The sequence below is a fragment of the Sminthopsis crassicaudata genome, chromosome 2 (assembly GCF_048593235.1).
Source record: "Sminthopsis crassicaudata isolate SCR6 chromosome 2, ASM4859323v1, whole genome shotgun sequence".
In the NCBI taxonomy this organism is placed as follows: domain Eukaryota; kingdom Metazoa; phylum Chordata; class Mammalia; order Dasyuromorphia; family Dasyuridae; genus Sminthopsis; species Sminthopsis crassicaudata.
Window position 1 is genome coordinate 12,639,980 of NC_133618.1, and position 16,302 is coordinate 12,656,281.

Genomic DNA, 16,302 nt, shown 5'->3' on the forward strand with positions numbered 1-16,302 from the left:
ACACACACAATCAGATCAAAAAGGAAAAAAATGAGGGAAAAAACCAGAAAGCAAGAAAACCACAAAAAAGTGAAAATACTATGTGTGATCCACACTCGGTCCCCATAGTCCCCTTTCTGGGTGCCGATGGCTCTCTCCATCACAAGACCATTGGAACTGGTCTGAATCATTTCATTGTTGAAAAGAGCCATGCCCATCAGAATTGATCACTGTATAATCTTGTTGTTGCCCTATATAATGATCTCCTGGTGCTGCTCATTTCCCTCAGCATCAGTTCCTGTAAGTCTCTCCAGGCCTTTCTGAAATCATCCTGATGGTTATTTCTTACAGAACATAATATTCCATAATATTCATATCCCATAACTTAATTCAGCCATTCTCCAACTGGGCATCCATTCAATTTCCAGTATGCTACAAACATTTTTGTACATGTGGGTCCCTTTCCCTTTTTTAAGATCTTTTTGGGATACAGGCCCAGTAGAAACGCTGCTGGATCAGAGGGTGTGCACAGTTTGATCCAAATTGCTCTCCAGTCATTGGATCAGTTCACAACTCCACCAACAATGTATCAGTGTCCCAGTTTTCTCACATCCTCTCCAACCTGACCAGTAACATGTGATGAATTTAAAAAATCCTGTTTGGGAAGGCTTAGGAATTAAAAGTTAACAAACAGTTTGCATTTTCTTCTTCTTAAAGAGTGGTCCCAATCAGGCAAGCTGGAAGACAGTCTGAGTCCAGGGGCGGGCAGCAGTCACCAGAGGGAGAGCTTTCCTGACTATTTAGCACTTGCCACTTCCTTCTTCCTCTTGGGATTGGGGTATGGGAGCTCACACATAGTTCAGTATTCTTCACTTGGTTGAAAGTGTGTATTTCTTATTCAAATACTCCAAGCATGGTATGTTAAGTGTCCAGAAGCTCCCTTGGAATGTGGTGCCGGGGGAGACTTGCTCCTTTGGGGCTTGGGAGTCTGGAATGTGACCTACTTGGGCCAGCACATCGACTTTCTTAATGAGGAGTCCATGGAGGAGGACGCCTAATTAATTACTATGAGGGACTAGAAACAAATCTTTCCAACGGGCTCTTTGGGGTCTCAGCCTTGATTTTGCACGGAACCTGGAAGACTGCCCTCAGCTGGCTGTGTGTTACAAGAGCAAAACCAGAGACCAAGGTGGCCGTGATACCTCGGGGTAGCTCAGGGGAGGGTTTGGTGCACACCGGGATGGAGGACACATCATCTCCTCCTCCACTCCTTCTCGTACTGTGAGAAGCTCACGTGTCCCTGAAGAAGCCGCACTCACTCTGATTAGGGACAAACATTCTGACAGGTGACATGATCTTAGTACCCAGCATGCACCGAGTGCCGTATACCACATCACCAGGGAAGGTGCAGCCTTGAGACACAGACACAGACGTTTAGTATACATTTACCATATGTATATAGAAAAATAAAAAACCCATACATACTAAAAACATACATTATTTATGAGCATATTTATATATTATATTTATATAAATGCATTGCACAAAGAACACATGGTGATATTATATCAATATACCAAGTGAAATCGGGCTGGTCAATAAATCCTTCTTAAGCACCTTTTATTATTATTTTATCATATTATGTTATATCATATAAGATATTATATTATCTTATTTTATCTTATTATATTAAGCCCTTCTGTGCCAGGTGCTGTGTTAAACATGGCTTGGAAGTTAGCTATTACATTTCCATGCTTACCTCAATTCTTTTGAGGTTCATGAAGTCCATCTGTTTCAGACCTTGCCCCTGAACCCCCCGGGGCCTTTGGCTTATGTTCTCTGGACTTTGGGGGCTGCAGAGAGCAAGTATTGGAGTAGGGGTGTGGCCTCCAGTTCCCCCCCCCCCATTCCTTTGACTTATGTTCTCTGGACTGTTGGGCTGCAGAGAACAAGCACTGGAGTAAGGGTGATGCCCCCAGAACCCCTGGGGCCTTTGGCTTATGTTCTCTGGACTTTGGGGGCTGCAGAGAGCAAGCATTGGAGTAGGGGTGCTGCCTTGGTCTCTGTCCCTGACTGGCCTTGGAGTGCCACTAATGTCCCCCTTTCTTGATTTTCTCTCCTGTTTTGCAAAGAGATGCAGGGGGAGGAATTGAACGAATGAAGTTGAAACCCCATGCAGCTCTGAGATGTTTGGGGAAAATTTAGTTTTGGGGGGAGATCCGGATCTGGGGTTTCACTATCTGAGAGAACTGGCAGGGTAAACTTCCCATACTCTGATATGAATGAATGGATGAATGAAAAAGCATTTTTTAAACTCTTATCCTGAGTAAAGAACTGACTTCTAATCTTGGAGAATTATCAGTGACTTTTCCAGGGTCGTACAGTCAGTAGGAGTCCAAGGCAGCAGAATTTTAAAATCAGGGCTTCTTGGCCTTGAAGGCCACCCTTCCACCTACTGCTTCACTGTCTTCAGTGTGAGATCCTGGGATCCTAGGGAGAGAGCGGGAAGAGACCGTCAAAATCATTCGGCGCAACCTCTCTATTTTACAAATGGAGTAACTGAGGCCAGAAAGGGAAAATGCCTTGCCAAGAGCATATAGGTAGGAAATGGTAGAGTTTGGATTTGAACTCACTAGTATTAGTGACATTTTCTACAAATTGCCAGTAGCCTTGTTACACAGACACAGACACTAATATATAGTATATAAATACTATGTGTCTATATAAAATATATAATCAAATACATATATAAAAATATATAATAAAAACCATGCATTATTTATGAATATATTTATATATTATATTTATGTAAATGTACTGTACAAATAATACATGGTCATATTATATAAATATGTTTGTATATTGTATGTATAATTTTATATACACTGATATCTACATATAGCCATATCTGTCTGTATATCTTTAACTACATATCTAATTTCTGTAAATAGAAGGCAGTCCATAATTCAAATCCTTCCTCAGTCAGAGACACAATTGTCTAGGTGCCTCAGTGGGTTTAGAGCATTGGGCTTCCATTTTTTTGTTGTGTGAAATCACTTAGCAGCCTCTGTTTGCCTCGATTTTCTCATCTGTAAAATGGGGATAATAATATTTCCTTCCCCTCAGGGTTCTTGTGACCCTCAAAGGGAGATGTGTTTTTAGCACAGTGTCTGGCTGATAATCGGTACTAGCTAAATGTTAGCTAGTCTCTCCTATTTTTTATTCAAATGAGGTCCTTTATTGGTTCTGTAGCAAGTCCCCTCCCTTTAGATGGACTCTCTGAGGGCTTCTGCAAAATTGCACTTATTCTGTGAGAGCATTTTAATGATATTTTCATATTTGTAATCGTCTAATCTTTCCATATTGAATTTAATCTGTCACAGAGAATACTCTGTCCTTGGGTATTGATGACTCAATTTTAGTAAATTCATTTTTAAAGTTTTTCCATAGCGTCTGAATTAATCACCTAGAGAGCTAGTGGGCTCCCAGCCTTCTGGATTGATGGTAACCTGGAGGCCGGAGCCTCCTGAGGGTGAGGGATCTTCTTAGGAATAAATGGAAATAACTTAGAAAAGTTCCCTCCAGCTCCCATCATGGCCCGCAGGATGTTCTTGAAGGCCAGAGCTGCCCCGGAGAAGGGGATGGATGTGCTGGGGTCGGGTGTGATCAAGGCCGTGTTCATGACTCTCTGTAATGAACCTCCTCGCTGACCCGTGCTTGTTTAATGCAGGCAAATAGGCGAGAACCTGATTGTGCCCGGGGGCGTGAAGACCATCGAGGCCCATTCCCGGATGGTGGTGCCCGGCGGGATCGACGTGCACACCCGTTTCCAGATGCCAGACCAGGGGATGACCTCTGCCGATGACTTCTTCCAGGGGACCAAGGCCTCCCTGGCGGGAGGGACCACAATGATCAGTAAGACAAGTCTGTTTTATTTTTAAGCTGACCTTTAACTTGCAAGTGCCATTCTGGTCTGAGGATAAGTCTCCATTGTTTGGAGGGCCTTTCTAAGAGGCCGCCATTTGGCTTCTGGTCTGGTGGAAGTTCCAAGGAAGGGAGGTGGCGGGATGTTGTCCCCGGGAGGCATGCCATTCGACGGGGCATTTTCTGGTGGTCTGTGAGTTTTCCCAGTGGCCGAGGAAGATGCCTCTGGTTTTTCTGGTGGATTTCAGTAGGCAGAGAAGGGCTTTTGCCATCATTTTGGAGGCTAGAGGTTTGTTTTCCTCAAACAAAAATGTGATTCAGCGGGGATTATTTTCAGAACAATGGACTCATTTTTTGCATGATCCTCTGGAGCTGGATTCTTTCAAAAAAATTCCCAATAGTCAGTAGCTTTGTCATTATTAAATATTAAATATAGTGTCCTGAGACCTGTCTCCTCGTATCCTCCGGTTGCATAGCATTCTGGGAATGAGGATGGGAGATAGCAATATTGGACGAGGGACGTGGGATGGGACTTTGGATTTCTAATTTTTCCACTGATACTGGAAGGAATGAGGAACGGTCTTTGGGCCGGGCTGGAAATGACTTGAACTAAGGGCCTTTGGGAGAGTTGACAGGGCAGGACGGGCTATGGGGCTTCAGTAGAAATAGAAGACTCTCAATATACCATCTTTTGGGTTAGAAGGTGTTTCTAGTGAGTCACGCCATTAATTGGGGATTTCTCTTTGCCTCCCCCATCTCCTCGTTAATTAGACATTCACGTGGCCTTTTTCTGAATCAACACAGTTGAGGACAACTGACTGCTAATTCGTCCACACTGGGAAAGAACCCGGTTTTTGCTCTCACTAGGATAGTGTAGCACAGAGATTGGTAAATTATGCAGCCCACTGGTTCTAGGTTGCAGATCCCTGGTATAGGGTTGGAGCTGGCAGCAGGAAAATGTGGTAAACCCTGTCTCAGATCCGCACTCACTTTGTGACCCGAGGCAAACCCCTTAACTTCTCTGAACCTCAGTTTCCCTTTTTGTAAAATGGGGACAGTGGCTCCTGCAGCACTTACTTATGGGGTAGTTGGGAGGCTCAGAAGGCAGCAATGCCTCTCGTGGTGCTTGGGGTTGTCATTTTTGTTATTAGCTTGTGCCATCACCAGTTCCTCATCCAGCTGAGTTGCTTGTGAAAACATCAACAAAAAGAGAGGAGAGAAAATTAAAAAAAAAAAAAAAAAGTTTCTTCCCATCTAATAATCCAAAGGTAAGGTTGAAACTATCGAAGCATCCCAACTAAAAGGGGGCTTTAAAATGTAGGCCATCAGAGCTGGGGGAGCTTCCCAGCATGGAACATCAGAGCTGGAAGGAATCTCAGAACATAGAACATCAAAGTTGGAGGATTCTTAGGGCAGAGACCATCAGAGCTGGGAAGGATCTTAGGACATAGAAAATCAGAGCTGGAAGGAACTTTAAAACACAGAACAGCAGAGCTAGAAGGGACCTTAGAACACAGAACATCACATCTGGAAGGAATCTCAAAACATAGAACATCAAAGTTGGAGGGTTCTTAGAGCAGAGACCATCATAGCTGGAAAGGACCTTAGTATAGATAACATCAAAGCTAGAGGGGACCTTGGAATATACAACATCAGATCTGGAAGGAACTTCAGTACATAGAATGCCAGAGTTGGAAGATTCTTAGAACAGAGGCCATCATAAATGGGGAGGACCTCAGAACCCAGTACATCATAGTTGGAAGGAACATCAGAACATAGAACACCAGAGCTAGAAGGAACCTTAGAACATAGAATGCTAGAGTTTGGGAAGGACTTTAGAACATAGAACACCAGAACTGCAAGGAACTTTGGAGCAAAGAATGCCAGAGATCAAGGGCTCTTAGAACAGAGACTATCAGAGCTGGGAAGGACCTTGGAACATAGAACAGCAGAGCTGGATGGGCCTTGGGACATAGAACAGAGAAGGTAGAGCTAGAGGAGACTTTAGATCATAGAAGGTCAGAATTGGAAAGGTCATTAGAACATAGAACATTGAAGCTTAGAGCTGGAAGAGACCTTAGAACACTGAGCATAGAATGCAGGAAGTCAGAATTGGGAGAAGCCTCAGGTCATTGTTGGAGGGGACTAGAAGGGATTAGAAGATGGCAAATCGGATCAAGGTCTGCCTGCTGTTAGCTAATGGGTCTGATATCTGGATGTCTAATTACCGCCTTGCCCCCATTCCCCCCCATTGCCCTTGAGAGGCTGACCACATCACCTGCTGCATCAGGCAGAGGAAGGGGCCAGAACACTGGGATTTCCTACGGGGCTTGCCCCAGTGGGATTGGTGGGTGGCAGGTTCTCGGGCCTGGTCTTCCTTCCACCGGTTTATTGGGCCTTCTCTCCCTTCCTCCACCTGATAGTCAGGGACAGTCCCCTCCATGGCTCTTGGCTAAGCTCTCCTGGCTAGCCCTTGCCCTTTTCTGGGGGTTGCTGTGCGCCACAGCCCTTGGCTGCCTCTCTGGGCCGGCCCTAGGCGGCTGAAGCCCCAGGAAGGGCCTCGTTGCTTGAAGCCCTTCGGGCCCATCACCCGGGTGCTTTCCTGCAGCCTAGCCCCTCTGGGTCTCAATCCTGAACCTCAGGGTGTGGCTTTCCCCCACTTTTCCTGGTTCAGGGCTCTGGGCCAAGAAAGGAAAGTGAATTCCTCAGCCACAAGACAGCCCTGAAATACTTGAATATCTCCCCGGCCCAACCCTGCCCTCTGTACGCCCCTCCCCTCCCCCTTCTCTTCCAGGTTAAACATCCCCAGTTCCTTCAGCTTTTATGACGTGGGCTTGAGAGCCCGAGGGAGCTGGCTGCAGAGTTGGTCCGGTCCTCTAGCCCCTTCTCCCGAGGCTGGTCACTTTTACACCTGATTTGGGACTTTGCACAGCCTGCCTCACACATGGAGGCAGAACCCAGTGGAGGACGGTGGTTAGAGCACTGGGTTTGGAGTCTAGCTACCGGGGGGATGGCTCCCACCCGTGTGACCCTGAATAAATCCCGAGTCTCAGTACCTCAGTTTCCTAATCTGTGTGATGATAAAGTTGGCCGGGTGGGCTCCCTCTGAGCCCCAGCCTGTGTGATCTCGGTCCTCAGATCCCAGGATCCCAGTTTTGTGCCTGATTCTATTGGCTTCTCAGCGGATCCAGATGCACCTTCTCTCAAGCCTTCTTGAAAGGCCGTGGCCAGGCTCTCCTCCATGTGGCTGCCTCCCTGGTCTCTGTTCTACTGATTGAGCCGCCGCCTCCATCTTGCTTCTTGTCTCCTCAATCTCTTAGTTATTATCAGCTTGGCTACAAAGAGCTGGGTGAATCTCCCCTCTGTTCTCCTCTCTGAGCAATTCTTCAAGCGCTCTAGACAAGGAAGTTCTAGATTCATGGCCCCTGAACTACTGCCGATTGGATGTCCAGAACAGAACCCTCTTAACAGAACCCTCATTCTCTTTAGTGGATTTAAGATCGTACATCTTTGAGGACTTCCCTAGGCTTTTGGGCCTAGGACTGCCCATCTGGGTCAGACTCCGATTGGGTTAAGAGTGCTGTTACTGGAGGATGCTTCCTCCATTTCAGAGAGGTCACAGGCCTGACGCTACCCCTTTCCTATTAGCCTTGTCAGCCCTTGCTTTCAAACCAGTGGGAGTTCTGCTGCTTCCCGTCCCTTTGAGCCCCTCCTGGAGAGAGCCGGCCTTCTGCCGGGCCGGGCTAGCTCATATGAGGGGCTTGGGGGGGGATGTGGATGGGTGCCTCTGAGGACCAGGAAATTGAGATGGAGCTCCCCGCCAGGAAGGGGAAGTAAGAGAGATTTAGCCTGCAGAACAGAACTTCTTTTAGAACTAGAACAGTTTAACGTGGGCGTGGGAATCAGGGTGCAGAAAGTTGCTGGCCACGATTTGGGATGCATTGATGAGCTGGTATAGTGTCTTGATGCTTGTCCCTCCTCCCCCCGCCCCAGAGATGGAGTCAGGAGCACTCCTCTTCCTGAATTCAAATCCAGATTCAGACACGTATTAGCTGTGTGACTCTGGGCAAGTCACTTAAGCCAGTTTGCCTCAGTTTCCCCATCTATAAAATGAACTGGAGAAAAAAATGGCCAAGCACTATTTGCCAAGAAAGCCCCAAATGGGGTCATGGGGAATTGGACACTAAGTCAGTGACTGGTCTGTAGGGGCGTACAGAGGCACAAGTGTCTCCACTCTCCATCAGTCTGTCTCGAAGGCAGGAAGCTGTCTCCTTTTGTATCCTGGCATGTAAGTGGTGCTTAATGTATGTTTATTGATTGATTGATTGATCTCCTCCTGGGGAATACAGCCTGTGTGTGGATAAGTAAATATAGAAGCGATTGAGAAGAAATATCCGGCGCTCTGGGATAGGTTGAGGAAATTGTTCCGGATGATTGATTTTCTGTTCGAAGGGAAAGTGTCTCAGATGCCGAGAAGGTAAAGGCCCGGAGGTGGGAGACGGAGCCTGGATAGACTGTAGAGTGTATGAGGGGAGGCAATGGGTCACTAGGTCGTAAAGAGTCTGAAATGCTGACGAGGGAGGTTGGTACTTCATTCTAAAGGCAGGGAGGAGCCTGAGAAGGGGGGACATGGGCAGCCCTGAGCTCTGGGAAGCTCATTTCTGTGGGATACACCTGGGAGGAGGCGGTTTGGAGGCAAGGAGACCCAGGAGAGGCTGTTTCAGAAGTCGGGTGAAGAGGTAATGAGGGAGTGAGCCAGGGCGGTTGTGGTAGGGATAGGAGGATGCAGTAGTGAGTGGGGAGCAAGAGGGGGCAGGTGAGATTGACTCTTAGGCTGAGAACCCCACAAGTGGGGTCCCTTCAATAGAAACAGAATTGGGAGGGAGAATGGCTTTAGCTGAGAGGGAAACTTGCATTTATAAAGCACCTACTATGTGCCTGGCACTGTGCTAAGCGCTCTGCAATGGTTATATCCTCACAACAATTCTGTAGGTTGGTGCTGTTATTATCCCTATTTTACAGTTGAGGAAACTGAGGCACACGGCTCAGAATCACACAAGTAATAAGTGTCTGACTTCCTGACCAGGCCCAGGACTCTCTCAACTGATGAGTTCCAACTTGGACACGGTGAATTTGCTCCTGGGACGCCGGACGGTGATGTGTGATGCGCTGTGGGATGTGGATCTGGAGCTCAGCAGTGAGATTATGGCTAGATCTTTAACCTTGGAGCCTCCTGTGGAGGGTGACAGTTGAGCCTGGGGGAGCTGATGAGATTGCTAGGGGCCCAGGGCTCAGCCTCGGGGTTCACCCTCATTTTTGGGGCTTCACCCTCACTTTTGGGGCTTCACCCTTACTTAGGGCTTCCTTTGCAGACCTGTGAAGGGAGAAGTGGTCCGAAAGGTAGGAAGAAAGTTGTGTGAGATGTAGCCATTGGTCTTCTCAGGCTGCTTGAGGGCAGAGCTCAGTTGTAACTGGTAATTCGGTGCCCGCACCCCAGAATATGGGGGGGGGAGCAGGATCCTGAAGTCCAGAGGCAGGGAGATCACTGAGAAGGAGTGAGCGATCGTTGTTGGCAGATGGGGCAAAGGGATTAAGAAGGATGAGGCTGGAGGCTTCTCCTTCTTCCAGTGAAAGGATCGTGGGAGACAAGGGCCCCCGTGTAGTGACCGGCAAGCCGAGATGCTCGTGCCAGGTGCCGCCGGCTGTGGCGTGACGCGGCTCCACCGGGCACCCAGGAGCGCATTAAATGTAGCTCATTGAAACATGGGCGGGGGGCCACGTCAGCAGCACAAAATAACATTATTGCCTCGGAGACAGAGCTGTCTATTGAGGGCGGCACAATGGGGGCCATTGTGGGGAGGCCCCGGCTGAGGGCAGGAGGGGGCACCCTTTGCCCTTTTCTGTTCGGTCTCTAGTTGGGGCCGAGAGCTCTAACTTTTCCAGTATAATCCATGGAGTCGTGATGAGGCGTCCTGGAGGAGTCCTTGATCTCTGGACTGCTTGTTAGCTGTTTTCTAAGTGCTTAGAAAGTACTAAGATCGGTCAGGAGTCTCAGAGGCTCCAGAAAGCACATCTCACCCATTTTGCAGAGGAAGAAACTGAGGGTAACAGAAAGGAAGTGACTTCCTTCCAGATACATCTTGTTTGGAGTGACCTGGAGGTGACCTTGGGCTTCCTAATCCAGGGTCTCTACAGGAAGCAAATAATAATAGTAACAATAAACATCCCTATTTTTTTTTTATTTTTAACATCAACATCATCTTTTTTTACTTATTTATTTTTATTTTTTAATTTATTTGTAGATTTTTAATTTTTTCTGAGGTCATCCCAGCTCCATTTCTGTGACCCTCCGTCCCTAAGTGAAGCCGAGGGAATCCCCCGTGGAGCACATTCCCCTCCCCTCTGGAAGTCACCGTAATCCTTAGAAATGGAGATCTGGCCAAGTCTTCGTGCCCTTTCCGGTCCTCCTGACTGACCCACAGCGATGGGCTATATAACACCAACCTGGTGCTTCACATTTGCAAAGCTCTTTACAAGCATTCTCCCATTCAGTCCTCACAAAATCCTGGGGGGCAGATGCTCTTGGTGACCTCATTTCCCAGCTGAGGACGCAGGCTAAGGGCCAGTAAGGATGACCCCTGGCTCGCCCTGTTAGGATTCAGTGGGAGGATTCAAGCTCAGGTCTTTGCGACTGTCTCAGGGCTGTCGTCACCATCACCATGCCACGCGGCTGAGGTTGGGGGGAGAGTCCTCCGGCCGGAGAGTTACCAGGAACACGGAGAGAGTTCTTTCCTGTCACAAAACTGCTGCTCTCATTATGTTGGTAAAAATATATATGTATAAATATAAATGGGTATGTATTGAGTTATACATATATATCTCTAGCTAAATATCTACATCTATCTCTATATCTCCATCTCCAGCTATATTTCTATATCTCCATCTATATATATATATATAATCTGTATAGCTATATCTATACATTTATATATCTCTGTCTCTATATTTTTCTCTATTTCTCTACAACTCTATCTCTATATCTCTATCTATTTCTATATCTCCATCTCCATCTATATTTCTATCTCTATATAGCTATATTTCCATCTATATCTATATCTTTATCTACATTTCTATAACTGTATATCTCTACATCTCTATTTATATCTCTTCTCTATCTCTTTCTATCTCATCTCTGTCTATCTCTGTATCTGTCTCTATCTCTATCTTTATCTCTACATCTCTATCTGTTTCTCTACATCTATCTCCATTTCTATCTCATTTCTATCTCTACATCTATCTCTGTATATCTCTATCTCTATTTCTATCTCATCTCTATCTCTATATCTCTATCTCTATTTATATCTCATCTCTATCTCTGTATATCTCTATTTCTATCTCATCTCTATCTCTATATCTATCTCTATTTCTATCTCATCTGTTTCTCTGTATATCTCTATCTCTATCTCATCTCTATCTCTGTATATCTCTATCTCTATTTCATCTCTATCTCTACATCTATCTCTGTATATCTCTATCTCTATTTCTATCTCATCTCTATCTCTGTATATCTCTATCTCTATTTCATCTCTATCTCTACATCTATCTCTGTATATCTCTATCTCTATTTCTATCTCATCTCTTTCTCTGTATATCTCTCTCTCTATTTCTATCTCATCTCTATCTCTATATCTCTATCTCTATTTCTATCTCATCTCTATCTCTGTATATCTCTATCTCTATTTCTATCTCATCTCTATCTCTGTATGTATCTCTATTTCTATCTCATCTCTATCTTTGTATGTCTCTATTTCTATCTCATCTCTATCTCTATATGTCTCTATCTCTACATCTATCTCTGTATATCTCTATCTCTATTTCTATCTCATCTCTATCTCTGTATATCTCTATCTCTATTTCATCTCTATCTCTACATCTATCTCTGTATATCTCTATCTCTATTTCTATCTCATCTCTTTCTCTGTATATCTCTCTCTCTATTTCTATCTCATCTCTATCTCTATATCTCTATCTCTATTTCTATCTCATCTCTATCTCTGTATATCTCTATCTCTATTTCTATCTCATCTCTATCTCTGTATGTATCTCTATTTCTATCTCATCTCTATCTTTGTATGTCTCTATTTCTATCTCATCTCTATCTCTATATGTCTCTATCTCTACATCTATCTCTGTATATCTCTATCTCTGTATATCTCTAGCTCTATTTCTATCTCATCTCTATCTCTATATCTGTCTCTATCTCTCCAAATTTATCTCTACATCTCTATGTTTATATCTCTTTCTATCTTTCTCTCTTTATCTCTCCCTGTCTCTTTTATTCCAGTGAATGCTCTCCAGTGTGTGAGTCAGCTGGGGGAACTTATTCTACCTTTTAGAAGTGGCCTTTTAGGGATTCCCCTGGCTCCCCGCCAGGCGGTGCAATGCTCAGCATTATTAGATTGCTGGGGGATCAGAGTTGTAATCAGAAATTCTGGTGCTGATACCCCAAATTATACCCCAGGGCCAGATGCATGGGAGCTTCCTTCAGATCACCTTTTCCCGATAAATTCCCTTGGGATGGGGAGAGCTGGAGAAAGGGCTTGGGCTTCAGGACACATAACCCTGGTAGGGAAGAGAAGCCAGGATACCAGAAGCCTCCTGCTGGATAGTTCTCTGGGGCCAGGAGTAGCTTATGTGGAAAGAATCCGGAGCCATTTTAGGAGATAGTGAGCTCCTTGTTGCTAGAGGGATTCAAGGAGAATCCTTTCCCTCTGCCTCGGAGATGATATAATCCTTCATTTTGGGGGCCGATTGTGATTTCTTCTCTCTTTTCTGCCTCACATAAGGTTCTGTGTATGTCATATTGCTTTATGATTCTGTGGCACAATTTGGCGAGCTGTCGCCCGGTCATTATTTCTAGGATTTTTTGGGCCATTCACAATGGGACAGATTGAGTAGCTTGGACTTTCCCTTGCCTGTGTCAGTAACGCCCTTGGTATAGTCCTAGGAATCCACTGCTGTCTCTTCTCAGGAAATGATTATTTATTTTCTGGATTTTGAGAACCGGGCTCCTGTCCTTGGCGAAGCCGCGCGGTCCCAAACCTGCTCCGAGTGACTGGACGGAGGGCCCTGATAATGGCGAGGGTCATTTCCGCCATCTAGAAACAAAGCTGCTTCTTGGCCGGCCCATTGGAAGGCAGCTCTCATTGAACCTGACTATCTCTCACCCTAATGATGTGGGGATGAGCCATGGGGATGTGGGTCTTGGGGCTGAGCATGTTGACTCAGTTAAATGAACTCTGAGGCCTTCTGGGAGCTGTTTCCAAGTTCTTTGCCGCCGCTCGACTCTTCCTGCCAGTGTTTTCTACCAGCAGGAGCTTGCCCTCGGGCTTCTGCCAGCTGCTGCCAACTTCAAAGAGGCGGAAGAGTACACAGCCGTGCCCGTGTCCTGACAGGCCGGCGGCCACTCCATGAAATGAAGGGTTTTGGAGGGAGGATTTATTTCTTTTAGTTCCTTATCTGTCCATAAATGTGGCTGAGCCCTGAGTGTGCCCAAAAGAGCCCGAGACGGAGCTTCAGCAGCCCTGGCTCCTGCTCTTGGGTAGTGCTCAGGTTCTGGGACCCCGAATCTCATAAGTAGCTCCCCGTGAATATTTGTGGAACGAATGAACGGATGCCAGCAGTTGTGTTCTCGGTGTCCATAGTGACCACACCCTGGCGAAGCTGGAACGAACGGCGTCATGGTGTTCTCACACTCATCTTGGGGTTCCCCTACAAGGGGAATGTCAACTTCTGGAGATTAGCAAGTGCTTCCTTTTTGTCTTTGCTCCCCCAGTGCTCAGCACGGTCCTTGGCGCGTCGGAGGCCCCAAGGAGAGATTTGGGAACTTGAATGGTCTTTTGTTGAATTGGTGACTCGGTAGACCCTAGTGCTTGGACCAGGAATTCCTGGTGATTTCTTGTGAAGGTGTTTGAATAAACCTGAACCATGCTGGAGGTGCCCTGGCACTCGAAAGCCAAGGTTCTGTTTATCCCTCAGATAAGTGGAAGATTTACCCTGGAGAGAGCTTTTGGAGATGGCCCCCTTCTGCCCCTATGCCCATCTCTCTCTTCTCCCTTCCATGGGGGACCCAGGCTCTTTATCTCTGGGATTCCCTTCGAGGCTGACGAGAGCATTTTGCACTTGGGACACTCTCCTTTGACAAGTGAAAAACGGTTGTGGAATGAGGAGCAAGGCTCAGTTATCTTCTCTTTGGATATTTTAGGAATAAACAATGTCTTCTTCTGAAAGGTCTAGACTAGGAGTAGACTGTATCTCTTGAAAGATCTAGATTATGAGTAGACTATTTTTCTGAAGGTCTAGACTAGGAGTAGACTATCTCTTGAAAGATCTAGATTATGAGTAGACAATTTATTTTTCTGAAGGTCTAGACTAGGAGTAGACTATCTCTTGAAAGATCTAGATTATGAGTAGACAATGTCTTCTTCTGAAAGGTCTAGATTAGGAGTAGACTATCTCTTGAAAGATCTAGATTATGAGTAGACAGTGTATTTTTCTGAAAGGTCTAGATTAGGAGTAGACTATCTCTTGAAAGATCTAGATTATGAGTTGACAATGTATTTCTCTTGAAAGGTCTAGATTAGAGTCTGGGATTGGATAGAAAGTAGGCTTTGGTCCCCTGAGAGCTGGAGGAAAACCTGGCTTTGAACACAGACTATTGTTACTTAGTCTCTCAGTGTTTTAGGAAACTATCCAAGTTTCTTGCCCATGGTCACGCAGCCAGTATATGTCTGAAGCTGGATTTGAACTCAGGTCTTGATGCCAGGCTCCTCTATCCTCTGCCCTGGGAGTACCTTATCCCAGTGAAGTCAAAAATTTAATCTCAGTCTTTTGTCTCCCTCTTCCTCTCCTCCCCTCTTCCTTTTCCTGTCTCTGTCTCTCATTCTCTCTGTATATATATGTCCTCCCCACCCCAGTCTCTCTTATTCTATCTTATTCTCTCTCTCTGTCTCTGCCTCTGTGTCTCTCTTTTTCTCTTTCTCTTTCTGTCTCTATTTCTCTATCTCTGAATCTGGCTTCCCACTCCCTCTGTCTCTGTTTCTTTGTCTCTGTATCTTACTTTGTTTCATTTTCTCTCTCTCTCTCTCTCTCTCTCTCTCTCTCTCTCTCTCTCTCTCTCTCTCTCTCTCTCTCTCACACACACACACACACACACACACACACACACACACACACACACACACACACACACACACTCACCACAAAGGATGGCAGAACTATCAGGATCTTGAGAAAGCTGACTGGCAAAGCTGGGAAGGATCCTAGAGCATGGCACATGTAATGTTGAGGGACCTTAGAACATAGAACAGAGGATGTCAGAGTTAGGAGAGAACTCAGAACAGAGGACATAGAATTTTGGAACTGAGATGGACTTTAGAACATAGAACAGAGAATGCCAGAGTTAGGAGAGACTTTAGAACAGACAATTGTAGAGCTGAGAGGGGCCTTAGAACATAAAACATAGGATTTCAGAGCTGAGAGAGACCTTAGAACATGGGATGTCTGAGCTAGGAGAGACCTTACAACATACAGCCGAGAATGCCAGAGTTGGAAGGGATCATTAAGGCTGCGGTGACTGAGCTGGGGGCCACCTTAGAACTTTGGCTGTAGGAGCTGTTCCCGGGCTTGGGCAGTGCGGTGGAGTCTGAGTTTCCGACATGGGTCTCTCACGCGGCTCTCTTTCGTTTTTCCTTATTTGTTTTCTCTGGAAAATCCAGAGCCGAAGTTTCTTGACAGCACATCTGGCCCAGCAGATGTGTCACCAGGAAACAGACTCATCATGAAGAGGAGGGGGTTGGAATTGAATTTTCCAGTCCTTTCAGAACTCGGGGCCGGTTTTCCCACCGTTCCTCTCTGGCCTGCTTTGTCCGGACTGGCCTTATTCCAGGCTGCCGCCAGGATGCCACCCCCTTTCCTCAGCCTGACACTCACACTGTGCTCCCAAGTGCGGGGGCTCACCCCCGCCTTCCCTGACCTTGTTTACATGGCGCTGGTGTCAGTGATGGACTTCCCCTGCCGGGTCTGAGAAAGGGAACCATCCTCAGAAAGGGAATGAGGCTGGCCCCGCTCAGCCGGGCCACGGGAGCAGAGATGTACAAGTAGGAAGGGCCTTTGCCATCCTGGAAGCCGGTGCCCTCACCATGGCGATGAGCTCCTATTGGGGGCCTGCAGAGTCCCATAATTGTACATGTTTCTCCCCTTCCCTTGCCCGATATTTCTGGCTGCTCTCTCTCTTATTTTCTTTGTTTTAATCATGCTTTTTGTGATAAATCAGCATTCTGGCCCATAGCAGACCTTCTTACTTATAATTGACTTGTGCATTTGGAACCATGATGCCCA

General features: G+C 46.2%; 1 protein-coding gene across 1 annotated transcript in view; it reads left to right on the plus strand.

Moving 5' to 3' along the window:
* The window catches only part of DPYSL2 (dihydropyrimidinase like 2), a 141,364-nt gene that overhangs the window by 54,829 nt on the left and 70,233 nt on the right, over window positions 1-16,302 (plus strand). The window contains 1 exon segment of the mRNA XM_074285445.1: window positions 3,710-3,894. Coding sequence (XP_074141546.1) covers window positions 3,710-3,894 — 185 coding nt within the window.